The 19257-nt window shown below is 50.5% G+C and overlaps 1 protein-coding gene across 1 annotated transcript; it reads left to right on the forward strand.

Annotated features, from left to right (window-relative positions):
* Positions 1 to 1474: 1474 nt before the first annotated feature.
* On the forward strand, positions 1475 to 18691 carry LOC101604188 (CAP-Gly domain-containing linker protein 2-like). The gene is given in 10 exon segments (XM_045143495.1): positions 1475 to 1528; positions 4460 to 4570; positions 4572 to 5396; positions 6376 to 6433; positions 10208 to 10291; positions 11767 to 11923; positions 12961 to 13120; positions 15767 to 15952; positions 16178 to 16240; positions 17606 to 18691. Coding segments are annotated over 10 exon segments (1710 nt in total). The 3' UTR covers positions 17618 to 18691.
* The last annotated feature ends 566 nt before the right edge of the window (positions 18692 to 19257 follow it).

The raw sequence follows: 19257 nt of genomic DNA on the forward strand, positions 1-19257 counted from the left end.
CTGAAGAACAAAACCTGCATCACCTCTTTTTTCCCTTTTACTAGCATTCTTAGTTTGCAATTGGGGGAGCAATATTAATTGTGCTAATCGTTGTCCCTTATTAATTACTGATCTTCCTCTAGGTGAATGGGTCATAACTTTAATTTCCCCTTCATAATCAGAATCAATCACTCCAGGTGCTACTAAAATTCCTTTCATGGTAGAGCTACTTCTCCCTAACAGTAGCCCAACAGATCCTTTAGGCAATGGCCCTTAAACACCTATTGGTAAGGAATGCATTCCCATCTCTGGTGCTAATACTGTAGAGGTGGCAGAACTGAGGTCCAGTCCTGTGCTGCTTGGGGTTGCTCTGCAGAGGTCCTGAATGGATTGTTTTGCTGGGGGATAAAGTTCTGTAGTGCTCCATAACATTGTTGCAGGGCCTGGAGCTGGCCCCTCCTCCTGTTTCCCTGCAGGAGAAGATTCCCCATATAATCATATTTAGATTTACATTTATTGGCCCAGTGTTTGCCCCTTTTACACTTTGGGCACAACTCTGGTTCCTTTCTGGGTGAATCATTCTTTTGCTTCTGAGGACATTGTCTCACCTGATGTCCCATTTTACCATATCCAAAACAACTCCCTGGGGGAGCATTAACTTTTCTCTTATTATCCTTTTGTTGCTGAAAAAGAACCTCCTTTACTGACTTCCCTTGAAGGGCAGCAGCCAAAGCTAGCCCTTGTGTATAGGATGGACCTATGTCAGAACATAGACTAATGTAATCAGTTATGTTCCCCTTTCTCCTAAATGGCCTCAAGGCCACTTGACAAGCAGAGTTAGCATTCTCATAGGCTAATAATTTTACAAGTGCAAGTCCTGCTTCAGAATCTCCAACCAGTCTGTTAGTAGCCTGTAATAATCTATCCACAAAGTTTTGATATAATTTATCAGGTCCTTGTCTAATTTTTGACAAATCTTCAGTACCCCTCCCAATAGATGGAAGTTTACGTCAAGCCTTTTTAGCTTGTGCATTAACCTGAGCATAAACACCTACATCAAACTTCAATTGATTCTCAAGTTCCCGATATGGTCGCTCTCCTGCCAGCATATCAAAAGTAATAGGTACGCCCTGAGCCTTATTCACCTCAGCAATAGCCAGACAGTTCTCTGTATATCCTGTTTTCCACAATAAATAGTCTCCTCCTGACAAACATGCCTTTGCTACTTGTTTCCAGTCCCCTGAAGGGAGCGCCTCAAATGCCATAGAGTCTATCATAGCAAGCGTGAAAGGAGCTGTAGGGCCATACTGCACACAAGCTGCTTTTAATTCCTTCAACCGCTCAAAAGGTATAGGGTTATGAGATCTTACTTTATTCCCTTGTCTATCATTTTGTTCAAAAATAGGATATACATCAAATCCCTGCATATCTTCTCCCCTTTGTGCCGCTCCTGCAAGAGTTGCTTGCAGAGGTGAGGCAGAAGGCCAAATCAAAGATGAGGGAGCAGGGCGTGGAGGGTGTTTCTCTGGGAATAAGAGAACTCCAGAAAGTATCCTTTATTTGGCAGGAGGAGAAGGGCCTCTCTGCGTGCCAAGCCAGCTGGTGGAGCAGGAGAGCCTGCCGCATATATCCAACATTCAGAGATTTGAAAACCGTCGAAAACATCTGAGTCCACTTCCGTGGACTGCTCACTTACCCTTGTCACTGGTGATGATGAGGTGTCGCCTCTTCTGAAACGTGTATGGATGTTGGCCCAGGTCTGCTGCCAAAGGATCCCGGTTTGAATCGCCGGCTCGCCCACGAGTCTGAGACACAAGGGGGCGCCCCTGTGTGCTAGGGCACCTGGTGTGCCCGTTCACTGCATCTGTCCCTTTCTCTTCTCTTTCTCTCTCAGACTTAAATAAGTGAAATACTTTTTCTCCCCCTTGAGATGGGGTGGGGGGGATGAAAATGTGCTCCCTCACATTTCAGACAGCCTCATGACAGTAGGCTCACCACTTGTAAGTGAGGGGGTGAATCCACAAAAATTGCTCAGTTTGAACAAGAAGGACTCGGGCTGGCCCACGGCTGTGCATCGGCCATCTTTGTGAATTATATAAATCTGACCCTTTTTCTGAAGAGAGCCGATTCTCTAACATAGGGCGCTCTCACCTTAGGTTAGAGAATCAGGAGCTTTTAGGTCAAAGAGAAGGCCACGAAGACGCAGGGACTCTCTGTGTGCTAGGGAAAGGGGTCCCCTGACACCCATGGGACTCAAGTGGTCACATCCACATGGGACATGCAGCTCTTCCAGGTGAAGAGAGAACCTACCAGTGAGTCCTGAGCCCCTGTCTAGCAGGAGCACCGATGTCTGTTTGAGGCAGTAGGCACACAGGAGTCCTCCTAAACTACGAGTGATATCAAACACATCCACAAGTATCAACATTCTTTATGCCTTATAGGCCCAGGGCAAAATTTCTGAAGCCAGGCCAGAAAGAATTAGGAGTGTCAGGGTCCAAACGTGTATTCTGAGGGTTTGGGTACTGTCAGGAAACATTCCGGCTCTTTATGTTCGATCCCCAGACCCCATGAACCAAAAAAAAAAAAAAAAAAAAAAAAGCCAGGCATTGTGACTCATGCTTATAATTCCAGTGCTGGGGAGGTGGAGACAGGAGGACCCCCAGGACTCTCCCACCAAACAGGTTAAGCCTAATTGTCTAGGCCACAGAAAGAGCCGGCCTCAAAAAAAGGTAGACAGAAGCCAAAGCCAGGTGTGGTGGCGCTCGTCTTTAAGCCCATCACTTGGGAGGCAGAGGTAGGATGATGCTGTGAGTTCAAGGCCAGCCTGAGAAAACAGAGTGAACTCCAGGTCTGCCTGGGATAGTGTGAGATGCTACCTTGGGGATTTGGGGGTATAATAACGCTCTGGCCAGAAGACCCACTGGTTAAGGATGCTTGCCCTGCAAGCCTTCTGATCAGAGTGCAGATCCCCATTACCCATGTATAAAACCAGCCATGTGGAGGTGTCTTCATCTGCAATCCCAGTGTGCCTGCAGCAATGGGAGGCAAGTCAGGAGAACTCTGATGCTCAGGAGCCAGCTAGTCTGGCCTTCCCAGCAGGAAAAAAAAAGACAAAATATACCCTGTCTCAAAACAAGATAGAAGGGAGACCAGCACCCCAAGGTTGTTCCCTGACCTCTCTATGCACACTACAGCATGTGTGTGTTCATACACATGGTAATAATAATCACAATACAATAATAGAGTTAGAGGCATGCTGGGCTCTGTAGCTATGTGGTACTGAATGGGACAGGGCTCCTGGCTCCCTGGAGTTTTCCCCAGCTCATGGCCCCATGAGCGGAGGTGGCCCTGTGAGACTGCCCTCCCTTGTGCATTGGCTCAACAAAACTGGTGTATTCACAGTTGGAATGTTCTCCCCTCACGTGAGCTGAAAAGGGCATCCTGTCCAAGCTCTTGAAAGTGTAGAGGCTAGGAAGAAAAGAGTGCTGATCCAGGGTTCTCTAGCCCAGGGAGTGCTTAAGGGGCCAGTGAGGACCGGGCACGGAGGACCTGGGGTTCAGGAAGTGGTGAGGTTGTTTCCCCAGGGAATGGAAGGGTATCCGCTTGCAGTCTGACTTTAGGAACACAGTAGGTCAGGGAGACCCTGGGAAAGTAACCCACTTTGGGAGGATAGTTCAGAGTGTCCCACTGGCCCTGGTATATAGCACAGCTCTGCTGGTGAGGAGACTGGCCAGGCAGCATTGACAGGAAAAGGCTCTGTAGACAGTAGGGGTGTTGGGAGAAACAGTGGCCATTTAATCACAAGTGGGTGTGTACACATGCCGTGTCTGGAGAAACACAAGTTCACTTACACACAACTGGCCATTGCCTGGTGGTCCCAGACACATGCCATTTTGTGTGTCTGGCTTTAGGTGGGTACTGGGGACTTGAACCAGGGATTTTGGGCTTTGCAAGCAAGTGCGTTTAGCCACTGAGCAATTTCCCCAGCCTTTCGCCTACTCTTGATGGATGGGTTCAAGCCCCTCCAAACAGACACCTTGATCTGTGATGCAACCAGATTCCAAATCAGAAAAGATTTATTGATCTGGGAGCAGTGGCATACTCCTGTAATAACAGCAGTTGGGAGGCTGAGGCAGGAGGACTGCCGGCTTGAGGCCGGCCTAGGCTACATAGTGAGACTGTTTCAAAAGAAAAAAACAAAAGCTGGGCATGGTGGGGCACACCCTTAATCCCAGCGCTTGGGAGGCAGAGGTGAGAGAATTGGCATGAGTTTGAGGCCACCCTGGGACTACATAGTGAATTCTGAAAAACCAAAAAAAAAAAAAAAGGTTCCATAACTCCCCATAGGTTTTTCTCACCCACTGATTTGTCCCGAGGGCACCCGGCCATCTCCACCTGACCTTCCCCAATTGGGGCTGGTGTGTCCTGCCCTCCTCTGGCTTAGCCACTGACCCCTGTCTCCCCCCCACCTTCCCGCTAGCTGTCCACGGTGGCCGAGAAGTCATGGGTCCTGCAGCTGGAAGAGGAGCTCACCCTGAAACGCCTCGAGATGGAAGAACTTCAGCAGTGCCTGCGGCACCCCGACCCCCCTGCCCCCCGACCACCCCGAGGACCCCGAGACCCTGCGGCTCCGAGAGCTTCTTCTGTCGGCCAGCAGGGAGCACCAGCCCGACAGCAGCCTGCTCTGGTAGAAGTACGAGGTGGCCCTGAAGGCCTACCAGGCCGAGGTGGACAAGCTCTGCGCCGCCGCCGACAGGTACGCGCGGGAGGTGGCCGACCTCAAAGCCAAGGTCCAGCAGGCCACCAGCGAGAACGTGGGGCTGTTGGACAACTGGAAGATGAAACTGGACTCTTTGGCCTCTGACCACCAGAAGTCCCTGGAGGACCTCAAGGCCACGCTGAACTCGGGCCCTGGGGCCCAGCAGAAGGAGATCGGGGAGCTTAAGGCACTCCTGGAAGGCATCAAGATGGAGCACCAGCTGGAGCTGGGCAACCTGCAAGCCAAGCACGACCTGGAGATGGCCATGCACAGGAAGGAGAAGGAGGGCCTGCGGCAGAAGCTGCAGGAGTACCAGGACGAACTGGCCCGCCTGCAGCAGCACTGGCGGGCCCAGCTGGAGACGCAGGCCAGCCAGCACCGGCTCCAGCTGCAGGAAGCCCAGGACCAGTGCCGCGACGCCCAGCTGCGCGTGCAGGAGCTGGGGGGACTCGACGGCGAGTACCGCGGCCAGGCGCAGGCCATTGAGTTCCTCAAGGAGCAGATCTCGCTGGCTGAGAAGAAGATGCTGGACTATGAGCTCTTACAGCTGGCCGAGGCCCAGAGCAGGCAGGAGGCTGAGCTACTCCGCGAGAAGCTTCTGGTTGCCGAGAACAGACTCCAGGTGGTTGAATCCTTGTGTTCTGCCCAGCATAGCCATGTAGGCACCACTCGTCATCATGTGAACCCAGATGGGGAGGGTCTGGGTGGGCTTGTACTGCTGTGTGCCTGGTAAGGGGAAGTTTACGTATTTATTTATTTGAGAGAGAGAGAAAGAAAGGCAGGTAAGAGAGACAATGGGCATGCCAGCGCTTCCAGCCACTGCAGATGAACTCCAGACGTGTGCACCACCTTGCGCATCTGGCTTAAGTGGGTCCTGTGAAATCAAACCTGGGTCCTTTGGCTTTGCAGGCAAGCACATTAACTGCTAAGCCATCTCTCCAGCCCCCCCTTTTTTGTTTTGTTTGGTTTTACCTCAAGAGGAGGATACCCAAGGGGCCACAGAGAAGGGGCTGCCAACTTCCTTCCTTCATCAGCAGGGTGACAAGCCACAGTGATAGTAGGGACCAGTGTGGTCCTGCTGGGTGCTCAACTGAACAGACATACCCTTGGGATTATAGGCATCTTTCTAGCCTCTTCAAACCCTTCTCACATTGGCCCAGGCATGAAGTATTGCATTACTTGGGAGACTGGCAGGAAAAAGAAATGCAAGTTCAAGAATAACCTGTACAACTTGGTGAAACCTTGTCTGGAAATTTTTACATAAAGGATGAGGATGGGCCTCAGCAATAGAGCTCCTGCCTAGAATCCCCCAGTGAGGGGCTGGGGTGTGGCTCAGTGGTAGAGCTCCTGCCTAGAATCCCCCAGTGAGGGGCTAGGGGTGTGGCTCAGTGGCAGTGTTTGTCTAGCTGGTTCCTGGGTTCCATCCTCAGTACCGGCCGCACTCCCCCCCCCCCCACACACACACAGAGTAGATCAAGGCATCCTGCTGGAGCTGCCCAGGCATCCTCAGGGAGTGGGGGGGAGAGCTACTTCTAGCAAAGATCCTGCACTCCTTGCTGGCACACCAGACCCCTGCATCCCTGACCCTCCCTTTCTCATGAGCACAGGTTTATTTCCTTACAGGACTGTCCTTTTAGGTGATAGACTCCAATTATATTTCTGAGGAAACAATCCGGATGAAGGAGACCATAGAGGGTGGGTGGCCCCTGTGTTGGGTGGGATCTAATTTTTATTTTACTTTTGGGGATTTTATACATACATATGTATATATATAATAAGTTTTATCATTTTCACTCTTTATTACCCTTTTTTAAGTTTTTGTTTGTTTTTTGAGGTAGGATCTAGCTCTGGTCCAGGCTGCCCTAGAATTCACTGTGTAATCTCAGGGTGGCCTCGAACTCACTGCAATCTTCCTACCTCTGCCTCCTGAGGGCTGGGATGAAAGGCGTGCGCCATCATGCCTGGCTTCTTTAACCCCTCTTACTCCACACCTGCTAAATTCCTTCTCAGCTAGTGTTCTTTCTACTTTCATGCTGTGTGTGTGTGTGTGTGTGTGTGTGTGTGTGTCCCACTGAGTTTAACTAAGGTTGCTTGTATGAGCATGGGTGGGGGTTATTTCCTGGAGTGGACAACTTCCTAGTTGTTCCACTGGTGAAGAAAATGCTTCCATTTCCCCCAGTAACCAATAACTCCTCTGGGACAAGTGGAGGAGGTCTCGTGAGCCCCTCCCCTATCCCAGACAGAATGGTGACTGGGCCATCTCTGTGCGGGTCGATGCTGGCAGCCACGACTGCTGTGGCGCGTGCAGTTAGCTAGTGGCCACGCTGTGTTCAGAAGACGGCGTCCCTGGCACTCATCCTTGCCCTCTGCTTCTCATGCCACCACCACTTCTTCCATGTGTCCTGAGCCCTGGGGCTGGTGAGGGGCCATGCAGATGACCCCTTGCGTAGGTCTGAGCACACACTAGTCCCGTATACTCAGTGTTTTGACCAATTACGTGTACATGCACGAACCACCACCCACTGCAATAAAGAAGCTTTTCTGACCAACTCAGAGCAGCTCTAACCTATGCATATAAGCATAAATAGTTATTTTAGGCCTTTTAATTTAATAAATAATTAAATTGCATTGTAAGGGCTGGAGACGTGGCTCATCTGTTAAGGTGCATGCCTGTGAAACCTAAGGACCCAGGTTCGATTCCCCAGTATCCACATAAGCCAGATGCACAAAGTGGCACATGTGTCTGGGGTTCCTTTGCAGTGACTGGAGACCCTGGCACAGTCCATTTTCTCTCTTTATTTGCCTCTTCCTCTGTCTCTCACTCTCTCAAATAAATATATTTTTTTTGGTGGGGGGGCGGTAGTCTCACTCTAGCTCAGGATGACTTGGAATTCACTATGTAGTCTCAGGGTGGCCTAGAACTTAACAGCAGTCCTCCTACCTCTGCCTCTGGATTGCTGGGATTAAAGGCGTGCACCAACAGACTCGGCTCTAAGTAAAGTATTTTTTAAAAATAGCATTGTAGGAGAGCTGGGCATTGTGGCACACACCTTTAATCCCAGCATTTGGGAGGCGAGGTAAGAGGATCGCTGTGAGTTTGAGGCCACCCTGAGACTACATAGTGAATTCCATGTCAGCCTAGACTAGAGTGATACCCTACCTTAAAAAACAAACAAACAAACAACAACAATAATAATAGCATTGTAGGGATGGAGAGATGGCTTAGCAGTTAAGGCACTTGCCTAGGAAGCCTAAGGACCTAGGTTTGACTCCCCAGAACCCACATAAGCCAGATGCACATACATCTGGAATTCGTTTGCAGTGGTGTACCCATTCTTGCTTTCTCTCTCTGTCTCTCTCCCTCAACTAAATAAAAATAAAATTCTTTTAAAAAAATAATTTAAGCAGGGTGTGGTGCCACACGTGAGTTTGAGGCGGCCCTGAGACGACATAGTGAATTCCAGATCAGCTTGGCTCAGAGTAAGACCCTACCTCAAAAAAAATAAAAATAAAAAAATAAAAAAAGTTTAAAAAATACCATCGTAGCTGGCCATGGTGGCTGACACCTTTAATCTTAGCTCTTGGGAGGTAGAGATAGGATAATTGCCATGATTTTGAGGCCACCTGAGACTACATAGTGAATTGCTGCCAGACCCTACCTTACAAAAAAAAAAAAAAAAGCATTGTGAAGAATGAACTGTCAAAAATAAAAGGCACTTTAAGACAAAAAGTCAAGCGGTGGGAAAGAGAGTGCAGTGGTCTGCACAGCTGGCTGGAAGGAAGCCTGGCCCAGGTGATGCTGTCGTGTGAATCATGGGACAGCGCCCCCTGTCTATGAGAAAGGCAAATGTAGAGACAGCAAAGACTTCAAAGAAACCCTACAGATAAAGTTTTTTTTAAAGACCTGTCTTTTGTTTGTTTGTTTAAATTTTTTGTTTATTTTTATTAATTTATTTGAGAGCAACAGACAGAGAGAGAAAGGGGGAGGGGAGAGAGAGAGAGAGAGAGAGAGAGAGAGAGAGAGAGAGAGAGAATGGGCACACCAGGGCATCCAGGCACTGCAAACGACATGTGCTCTCCCTTGTGCATCTGGCTAACATAGGTCATGAGGAAGCCAGCCTTGAACGGGGATCCTTAGGCTTCACAGGCAAGCACTTAACCACTAAGTCATCTCTCTAGCCCTACAGATAAAGTTTTACATGCAAATAGCAAACAAATAAATTAAAAGATCGGAAGAAGCCAGGCATGGTGGCACATGCCTTTAATCCCAACACTCAGGAGGCAGAAGTAGGACAATAGCTGTGAGTTCGAGGCCACCCATAGTGAATTTCAGGTCATCCTGGGCTAGAGGGAGGCCCTACCTCAAATAAATAAGTAAATGATGATAAAAGCACCAGAAATTCAGCAGAAATAAAGTAAAATAGCTGGGCACAGTGGTTCACATCTTCAATACCAGAACTCAGGAGGCAGAGGTAGGAGGATCGCCATGAGTTTGAAGCCACCTTGAGATATACATAGTGATTTCCAGGTCAGCCTGGACTAGAGTGAGAAGCTACCTTGAAAAAAATAAAAATAAAAATAAATAAATAAATAAAGTAGCTGGGTGTGGTGGCACATGCCTTTTAAAAAATATTTTATTTTTATTTATTTATTATACCGATAAAAGGAGAGAGAGAATGCATGCCAGGGTCTCCAACCACTGCAAACAAACTCCAGATGTGTGTGCCCCCTTGTGTGTCTGGCTAACGTGGGTTCTGGAGAATCGAACCTGGGTCTTTTGGCTTTGCTGGCAAATGCCTTAACCAGTAAGTAATTCCTCCAGCCTGGCACATGACTTTAATCTCAGCACTCGGGAGGCTGAGGTAGGAGGATCACCGAATTTGAGTCCACTCTGAGACTACATAGTGAATTCCTGGTCAGCCTGGGCCAGAGTGAGACTCTACCTCAAAAAATCAAAATAATAATAATAATAAATAAAACAAAATGGGGGCTAGAGAGATGGTTTAGCAGTTAAAGTACATACCTGAGAAACCTAAGGACCCAGGTTTGACTCCCCAGGTCCCACGTAAGCCGGATGCACATGATGGTGCATGTACCTGGAGTTCATCTGCAGTGGTTAGAGACCCTGGTGAGCCCATTCTCCCTCTGTGTCTTTCCCAAGTAAATAAATAAAAATAAATGAAAACAAAACAAAAATAAGTAACTAAAGTAAAATAAGTAAAGCCCAACTCAAAAGGTTCCCATTCTGCAGATGCCACAAAAGGGGTAGCCTTTACGTAAATAGTGCCCAATCAAGGGCTGTTTAGCAGAAAAGTTACCAAGATTAAGTAACGCTTGAAACGGCACACTGGCACCAGTGGTAGGTCCTCCCTGCCCCACCAGGACCTATGACCTCCCCGGGCATGGGCCCTTGCCATGCCGCCCCATTGGTCCTGGAACTGTCACTGGCATCTCTCCCTTCTCTCCCAGGCCTGCAGGACAAGCTCAACAAGAGGGACAAAGAGGTGGCAGCCTTGGTGTCCCAGATCGAGATGCTCAGGGCCCAAGTAAGTGGTAAGTTTCTCTCCTGTGCAGTAGATGGGACAGTGGGGGAGTGGCAGGTGTGACTTTAGTGACACAAGCCAGTCCATGTGTCTGGAGCATGTACCTGGACTACAGCGATGGGCGCAGTCAACAATGGGGCTGAGGCCCTGAGTTCTCCCCAGAATTAGTCTCTAGTTCACGTCCCACCTACCTTGGGTTTTCCCTGTGGCTTTGAAGACTCAAACTTTTTTTTTTTTTTTTTTTCCCAAGGTAGGATCTCACTCTAGCTCAGACTGACCTGGAATTCACTATGTAGTCTCAGGGTGGCCTCAAACTCATGGCAATCCATCTACCTCTGCCACCCTGTGCTGGGATTAAAGGCATGTGCCACCACTCCTGGCTCAGGTGGTTTTTTTTTTATTTGAGAGAGACAGACACAGGTTGAAAGAATGGGCTTGCCAGGGCCTCCAGCCTCTGCAAACAAACTCCAGACACATGTGCCACCTTGTGCATCTGGCTCACGTGGGTCTTGGGGAATCAAACCTGGGTCTTGTGGCTTTGCAGGCAAGTGTCTTAACTGCTAAGCCATCTCTCTAGTGCATCCACCTCTTTTTGTGACAGGGTCTCTCATTGACTTGGAGGTCACTAATTAAGCTAGACTAACTGGAGAGTGAGCTAGGATCCTCCTATCTCTGCCTCCCCAGTGCTGGGATTACAAGTATGCACCACCACACTGAGGTGGTGGTGGTGATTTATTTATTTATTTATTTATTTATTTATTTATTTGAGAAAGACAAAGACTGAGAGACACAGAGAGGCATATACAGAGAGAGAATGGGCTTCCCAGGGTCTCTAGCCACTGCAAACAAGTTCCAGATGGCATGTGCTACCTAGTGCATCTGGCTTACAAGGGTACTGAAATGTCAAACTTGGGTCTTTAGGCTTTGTAGGCAAGTGCCTTAACTGATAACCCATCTGTCCTGCCCTTGTTTTTGGTTTGGTTTTGTTGAGGTAAAGTCTCACCCTAGCCCAGGCCAACCTGGTACTCTGTAGTCCTAGGCTGGCCTTGAACCCATCATGTTCCTTCTACCTCTGCCTCCCAAGTGCTGGGATTAAAGTCGTGTGCCACTATGCCTGGCTTGAGGTTTGGGGTTTCTTTTGCTTGTTTTTTGTTTTGTTTTTATGTGGCTTGTGGGGATTGAACTCTGGTTCTCTTGCTTTCAAGGCAAGCACTTTACCCTCTGAGATGTCCCCCCAGCCCTATGGTCCTCTCTCTGTTTAATACAGGGTCTCACTATGTAGCTCTTGCTGGCCTAGAAATATCAGTGCTCCTCCTGCCTCAGCCTCTCCAGTTCTGGGATGATAGATGGCACAGTTGGCACTGCCAGCCTCTTAAGGGTGATGCTACTGTCATCCCCTTGGGCATCCTGATCAAGGTGGGGCCCCTGGGTGGAGTTTCATTCATGTTCAAACGCACCCTCTCCCTACCCCATGGCTCCCCTCAGCCCTGGAGAACAAGTGTAAGTCGGGAGAGAAGAAGGTGGACTCCCTTCTGAAGGAGAAGAGAGGTCTGGAGGCGGAGCTGGAGACTGAGTCACCGAAGACCCATGATGCCTCAGGCCAGCTGGTCCACATCAGCCAAGAACTGCTGAGGAAGGAACAGTGAGTGCATCGTGGGCTTGGCATACAGGAGCCCTCACATCCGTTTTATTTTTTTTTTTAATATGTTATTTTTGGAGCTGGGTGTGGTGGCACACGCCTTTAATCCCAGCACTTAGGAGGTAGGAGGATCGCCGTGAGTTCGGGGCCAGCCTGAGACTATATAGTGAATTCCAGATCAACATGAGCTAGAATGACACCCTACCTTGAAAAAAAATAAGTTATTACTTTTTTATTTATTTGAGAGAGAGAAAGAGAAAGGAAGGGAAAGAATGGGTATGCCAGGGCCTCCAGCCACTGCTAACAGACTCCAGATTCATGCACCCCCCTTGTGTATATGGCTTAATCTGGGTCCTAGGAAATCGAACGTAGTTCCTTTGGCTTTGCAGGCAAGGGCCTTAACCGCTAAGCCATCTCTCTAGCCCACACTCTTCTATTTATTATTTATTTATTTGAGAGGCAGATAATCAGTGGGCACACCAGGACCTCCAGGCACTGCAAACCAACTCCAATACCCACATAAAACCAGAGGCATAAGTTAGCTCATGAGTCTGGCAGTGACTAGAAACCCTGGTGTGTCCATTCTTTTCTTTCTGTCTGCCTCTCTCTCAAACAAATTAGAAATAATAATAATAAAATAGCCTGGCACGGTGGTGCATGCCTTTAGTCCCAGCATTTGGGAGGCAGAGGTAAGAGAGTCATTGTGAGTTCAAAGCCACCCTGAAACTACATAGTAAATTCCAGGTCGGCTTGGGCTAAAGGGAGACACTACCTTGAAAACACTAAGTAAGAAAGTAAAGTAAATAAAATGCAAAGAACATTCCAGAAGCAGCCACGTCCTTTTGGTGGTCCTGTGTCCTAATCTTGCTGCTTTGGTTGTGACTGAAGCTACAAGTCCCCACCCTTCCACCTGGTCCCTGGTAGCACTGAAGTTGTGTGGACGGCGCCCCCTGGTGGTGGATGGTGTCCAGGCAAGTTGCACGACGTGGTGGGGGCCAGGAGGGTTCATATGACTGCTGCCCTGTGACCTTGTCCCCCAGGAGTCTGAACGAGCTACGGGTGCTGCTGTTAGAGGCTAATCGCCACTCCCCAGGGCCTGAGAGGGACCTGAGCCGCGAGGTACACAAGGCCGAATGGCGGATGAAAGAGCAGAAACTCAAGGACAACATCCGGGGCCTGCGTGAAAAGCTGACGGGGCTGGTAGGTGGGAGACAAGAGTGGGAAGTTCACCACGTCACAGTGGGGATTGAAAATCGTGCCAGCATTGGTGGTGCACACCTTTAATCCCATCACTCTGGAGGCAGAGGGAGGAAGATCGTGGTGAGTTCAAGGCCACCCTGAGACTACAGAGTGAATTCCAGGTCAGCCTGGGCTAGAACGAGACCCTACCTCGAAAAACCAAACCAGTCTTGCCTGTCTGGAAGCCAGAAAGGCCAACTCAGTAGTGAGCTCTCTGTGCAGAAGAAACCAGGGGTTCTCATGAAGAGGATGTTCAAGCCTCCTCCAGCCCCAGGTTTCCAGATGCTGAGGGAGGTTCCTTCTCCACTGGAAATGGGAACCTGGCCTTCAGCTAGGTCTGCACGCGTGGGATGGAGACAGGTGGTCACATTGGTAGCACAAGACAAAGCCATCTGTCTCCCCCGTCTTCCTCCATGGCCAGCCGCAACATTTGGGTGAGGTGGGACCTGGGACCATTAGGCCTCCTGTCCTCTACCCTGTGGGGGAGATTGAAAGAAATGGGGCTCAGCCTTGGGGGTGTCCACAGGCTGGAGAGGAGGGAGTTGACCATCAAGAACTCTTAGGGGACCAAGGATGTGGCTCAGTCAGTAAAGTGCTTGCCTAGTGTGGTTGCCAGCTACACATTGCTGGGATGAACTTCCAAACCAGGCATAATTTATAGGAGGAACAAACTATTTGAAGCTTACATATCCAGGGGAAGTTCCCTAACAGAGGAAGAAGCTGGCCCCCTTTCATAGGTCCACGCGGAGAGAAATACCACGGCCAGCACCGCAAGCCAGCCCACTCCAGGAAGCCCAGGCAGAGCTCAAGCACTCTGCACACCTTAGATGATACAATTCCAGATCCACCCCAAACATACCTTAGGACTGGACCTTAGGATGTGCCCACAGTGACACTGCCTGCATCCAAGTTTCAAGCTTTAATAAATCCTCAATCTGTTGGGGCGGGGGGGACATCCATTCAAACTACCACATCTAGCATACATGAATCCCTGGGTCCGATCCCCAGTGCCTCATCAACTAGGCACAGTGATGACCTCCTGTAATCACAGCACCATGGGGCGCTGGCGTCTGGAGTTCGTTTGCGGTGGCTAGAGGCCCTGGCGTGCCCATTCTCTCCCTCTCTCTCTACCTGCTTATTTCTCTCTCTCTCTCTCTCTCTCTTTCTCTCTCTCTCTGTCAAATAAGTAAATAAAAATAAATCTTAAAAAAAATAAAATAGGGCTGGGAGAGATGGCCTTGCAGTTAAGCACTTGCCTGTGAAGCCCAAGGAACCTGGTTCGAGGCTCGATTCCCCAGGACCCACTAAGCCAGATGCACAAGGTGGTGCATGCATCAGGAGTTTGTTTGCAGTGGCTGGAGGCCCTGGCATACCCATTCTTTCTCTCTCTTCTCTCCCAAGTAAATAATAAAAATAAACAAAAATAAATAAATAAATAAAATAGAATAAATAAATAAAATAGATCACTGTAAGTTCAAGGCCACCCTGAGACTACATAGTTAATTCCAGGTCAGCCTGGACCAGAGTGAGACCCTACCTTGAAAAAATGTATTATTTATTTAAGAGAGAGAGAGAAAGAGGCAAATAGAAAGAAAGAGAGAAAGAATGGGCACTCTAGAGCCTCTAGGCATTGTAAACAAACTCCATGCACCACCACTCCAGGGCCTCTAGCCATTGTAAACGAACTCCATGCACCACCTTGTGCATCTGGCTTTATGTGGGTACTAGGAAATCAAACCTGGGTCCTCTGGCTTTGCAGGCAAGTGTCTTAAACTGCTGTGTCATCTCTCTTCCCCAGAAGTTTTATTCTAGAGAAGTGAGGTGTTGGGTTTACAGCCATAACCCTGGAACCCAGACTGGTCTAGGTAACTTCTCAGCACTCTAATTTGTTGGGGGGGGGGTGGGGACTAGAAGCCACGTGAAGGTAGGAGGATGTGGGGTGATGGGAAGGTTTGGATGGAGGGCTTGAGCCCCTGCCTGGGGTAGAAGCAAGGAGGCCAGCCCAGCAGGTGCATCTCAGGGTGCCTGGATGCCAGGAGAGGTGTTCTTGATTCGGGGACTTGAAAATGAAGACTGAGCTGGGTGTGGTGGTATACACCTTTAATCCCAGCACTTGGGAGGCAGAGGTAGGAGGATCGCTGTGAGTTCGAGGCCATCCTGAGACTACATAGTGAATTCCAGGTCAGCCTAGGCTAGAGTGAAACCTCAAAAATAAATAAATAAGGGTTGGAGAGATGGCTTAGCGGTTAAGGCGTCTGCCTGCAAAGCCAAAGGACCCAGGTTCCATTCCCAAGGACCCACGTAAGCCAGATGCACAAGGGGATGTATGCATCTGGAGTTCATTTGCAGTGGCTGGAGGCCCTGGCACACCCATTCTCTCTCTCTCAAGTAAAAATAAACAAATTTTTTTAAAACTTGAAATAATTTTAAAAATACGAAGAGGGTGAAAATGAGGCCATGTTGGGAAGGCAAGGCCAGGTGCCTTAGCGGAGAGGGAAGCTTAAGGGACACCAGGGGAATCTCCAGGTTTGACCCAGAGGTGAGGTGGGGCCGCCCACGCGTGTTCCTGTGTGTGCATGTCCCTCTCACCCGCCCCCTTGTCCCCAGGATAAGGAGACGTCGCTATCGGAGCAGCGGCGGTACTCCCTCATCGACCCGGCCTCTGCCCCGGAGCTGCTCCGGCTGCAGCATCAGCTGGCCAGCACCGAAGACGCGCTACGGGACGCCCTGGACCAGGGTCAGCAGGTGGAGAGTCTCGTGGAGGCCCTAAGGGGATGCTCGGACCGGGCCCAGGTAAGCGCCATGGGGAGGCCCCACGTGGAGGAGGGGGAGGAGAAAACCGTGACCTGGGAACGCGGGGGTGCAGAACGAGGCAGCACCCCTCTTGTAAGGGGTTGGGAATTCGGAGCTTGGCTGGTGCTGTTGGGAAGACATCGCCATCTAGTGGGTAGATGCGGAATTGCACCCTGGCCACCTACTTAGGGGCTCCTCCCCTTCCCGCACCCCCATCCCTCACAGACCATCGGTAGTTCCGGTTCTGCCAATGGTATCCACCAGCCGGATAAAGCCCACAAACAGGAGGTAAGCACTGCAGGCCTTTGAGGAAGCTCGAGAAGTCACTGAAAGACAGAAGGACAAGGTAGGGGTGTGTGTGTGTGTGTGTGTGTGTGTGTGTGTGTGTGTGTGTGTGTGTGTGTTTTGAGTCCCCTACCAGCAAGGTTGCTTAGGAAGGGCTCCAGCCATGGTATTGCTTTCCTGTCTCCCAACCCACCCTCCCCCGTGGTAATACATTGGAACCGAGCAACTTAATACTTGCTAAGCAAGCAAGCATCATACCATTGAGCCACGCCCCCCGCCCCTTATTGGGGAATTCTAGGCGGGAGCTCTACCACTGAGCCACGCCCTCAGCCCACGGTTTCTTGGAGGAAGTGTCTAGTATGATCGCCTCCTCCCTGTCCTCAGTCCCGGGCATCCACCTTGTGTTACCCCTGCTGCACAGCCCCTGGTCTGGGAACAGCTGTGCCCATGGCTTGCAGTGTGATCCAGGTAGTTGTCGCTGGAGCACAGAGACAGTCAGCGTGCCTTCTGTCTTTCTACCTGTGACACATTCAGCTGAGGACCAGGCTTGGAGACAAAGGAAAGGAAGCCAGTCCTTGTCCAGATATTTGAGGGCAGGACTGGCACCCCGGGCTGGAGATAGGGCAGGTCATGGGGCTGGGGCGGGTGCTGGAGACACCAAGACAGAACTTGCTGGCTAGGTAATCTAACCGGGTCAGTGAGCTCCAGGTTCAGTCGGACCATCTCACACAGCAACGTGAGGGGGCTGGAGAGATGGCTCAGCGGTTAAGGCACTTGCCTGCAAAGCCTAACGACCTAGGTTTGATTCTCCAGTACCCATGTAAAGCCAGATGCGCAAAGTAGCATATGTGTCTGGAGTTCATTTGCTGTGGCTGGTGCCCCTGGCACACTCAGTCAGTGTCTCTCTTCTATCTTTCTCTGCTTGCAAATAAATAGGTGGATTAAAAAAAAAAAAAGTGAAAGGACTAGAGAGATGGCTCAGTGGGTAAGAGTCCTTGTCATGTAAGCATGAGGGCCCAAGACAGTCGGCTTCACCCTGAGTTCCATTCTCCCTCACCCATGGAAACAAGTAGATGCAGCCACGCATGCATGCCTGTAACCACAGTCCCGTAGGAAGCAGAGACAGAATCACTGGGACTCGCTGATCAGCCAGTCTGACTGAAAACTACGGCTCCAGCGAGAGACTCTGTTTGGAGGAAACCTATGGGAAAACAATGGAGGAAGACATCCGAGTTTTCCTCTGCCCTCCAGACACATACACATACAAACACACACACGCACACACATGTGCTGTTCACATGCACCTGCACATGCATATATGGAAACACACACAAAAACCTTGCTGATCAAACTCTTGTTCTCTCCTAGGACAAACACTGACCCTGAGGGACACCATCGAGTGGCCAGTTCCCACCAGAGCCCTGCCAGGCTGCCCTGGCAGCGAGCCAGGAGTGTCCCTTCAGAGACAAGACTGTGTAACCATAATGTCCTCACACGTGGACAATCTTCACCCAAACCCCCTGCCGGACCAGGAGACTCCCACAGAAAGTGGTACAGCGAGGCTTGGCCCAAGGAACCTCTCTTGGGCCTTCCCAGAACCTTCTGGAATTGATTTATGGAGGCTGAGGCATCCCCTTGGGCCTTTCTTCCTCCAACGGGCTGCCCTGCCTGAGGTCTGTCTGGGTGTCCTGGGTACTTCCCTTCCCCCTTGTCCTTCTGAAGTCCCCAGGACCCCCACAGGCCTCTGAGGGGCAGAGCAGGGCTCAGCCTCTCTTGTGGGCACACTGTCCAAGGACAGGTGCGGTTGGTTTTCAAGAGCCCAGTGGAAACTCATCTGCGGTATAAACCAAGTGAAGGCAGTCCTGGGGGCATCTCACCCCACATGCCAACTTTCCTTCGCACAGTAGTACAAGGTCCCAGGGGCCTCTCTAACCAGGGAGGGGCCAGGCCCAAGGACTCAGGGGACAGGGTCCCTCTTCCCCGACACCAGGCTAACATGCTTACACACCTCCCACCTGAGGTGCAGCCAGCCTCAGCAGACAACGCTACAGTATTAGTCGAGCTCACAAAGCCTCTCTCTCCGTCCCACCACGACCTTGAGCCAGTCCTGACTTAGAGCCTGGAGCCAATGTTTTCAACAAACACGTGCTGTTTCTGGGAGGGGGGAGGAGAAGGGGGAGAATCAAACTGGCTCTCTGTGTTTCTTGCAAGCCCAGAGGGCCCTGCCCCCACGAAGCCACTCCCAGCTCCTAGCTCCCAGCTCCACCTATGACCAGAGAGGGTGGCCTCGAGCCCCCCTTGAGCTGGATTGCTTTATACAAGTCCTGGAACCCTCCCGTGTGGCCTCTCTGCAAGCACGATGAGCGACCAGTAGGGGGCACTCGTGCTCTTACCAATCCGGAGGGAGTGAGTTATCCCATTGGGCCTCCTTCCAACTCCCTGTTGATATTAGGTAGTCCTCGCAACGTGTTTTTTTTTTTTTTAATATTTTTTATTTATTTATTTGAGAGCGACAGACACAGAGAGAAAGACAGAGGGAGAGAGAGAGAATGGGCGCGCCAGGGCTTCCAGCCTCTGCAAATGAACTCCAGACGCGTGCGCCCCCTTGTGCATCTGGCTAACGTGGGACCTGGGGAACCGAGCCTCGAACCGGGGTCCTTAGGCTTCACAGGAGAGCGCTTAACCGCTAAGCCATCTCTCCAGCCCGCAACGTGTTTTTTATTAACAGCCTAGAATCGATGCTTTAGCAGTCTAACCCAGAGATGAATACTGCTCTTGTTCCAGCAAAGTTGGGCAGCCTCGTGCCATGCACAGACAGGAGGTACTTGTCAAATCTTAACAGCCAAAGGCCCCACAAGGAACCAGGAGGGCCTGAGCACCCCCTAGCCCCGAGGGTTGGGGAGGGTGGCCTTGCCTGTGGCAGGTGTGTGTGCAAGAAGCCATTTCCCTACAAGAGCGTTGGCATTCGTAGGCCTCTCAGCCTGCCCGGTGTGGCTGCCAAGGTGTGGCTCAGTGACGTC

Source organism: Jaculus jaculus, chromosome 2 (assembly GCF_020740685.1).
Source record: "Jaculus jaculus isolate mJacJac1 chromosome 2, mJacJac1.mat.Y.cur, whole genome shotgun sequence".
NCBI lineage: Eukaryota > Metazoa > Chordata > Mammalia > Rodentia > Dipodidae > Jaculus > Jaculus jaculus.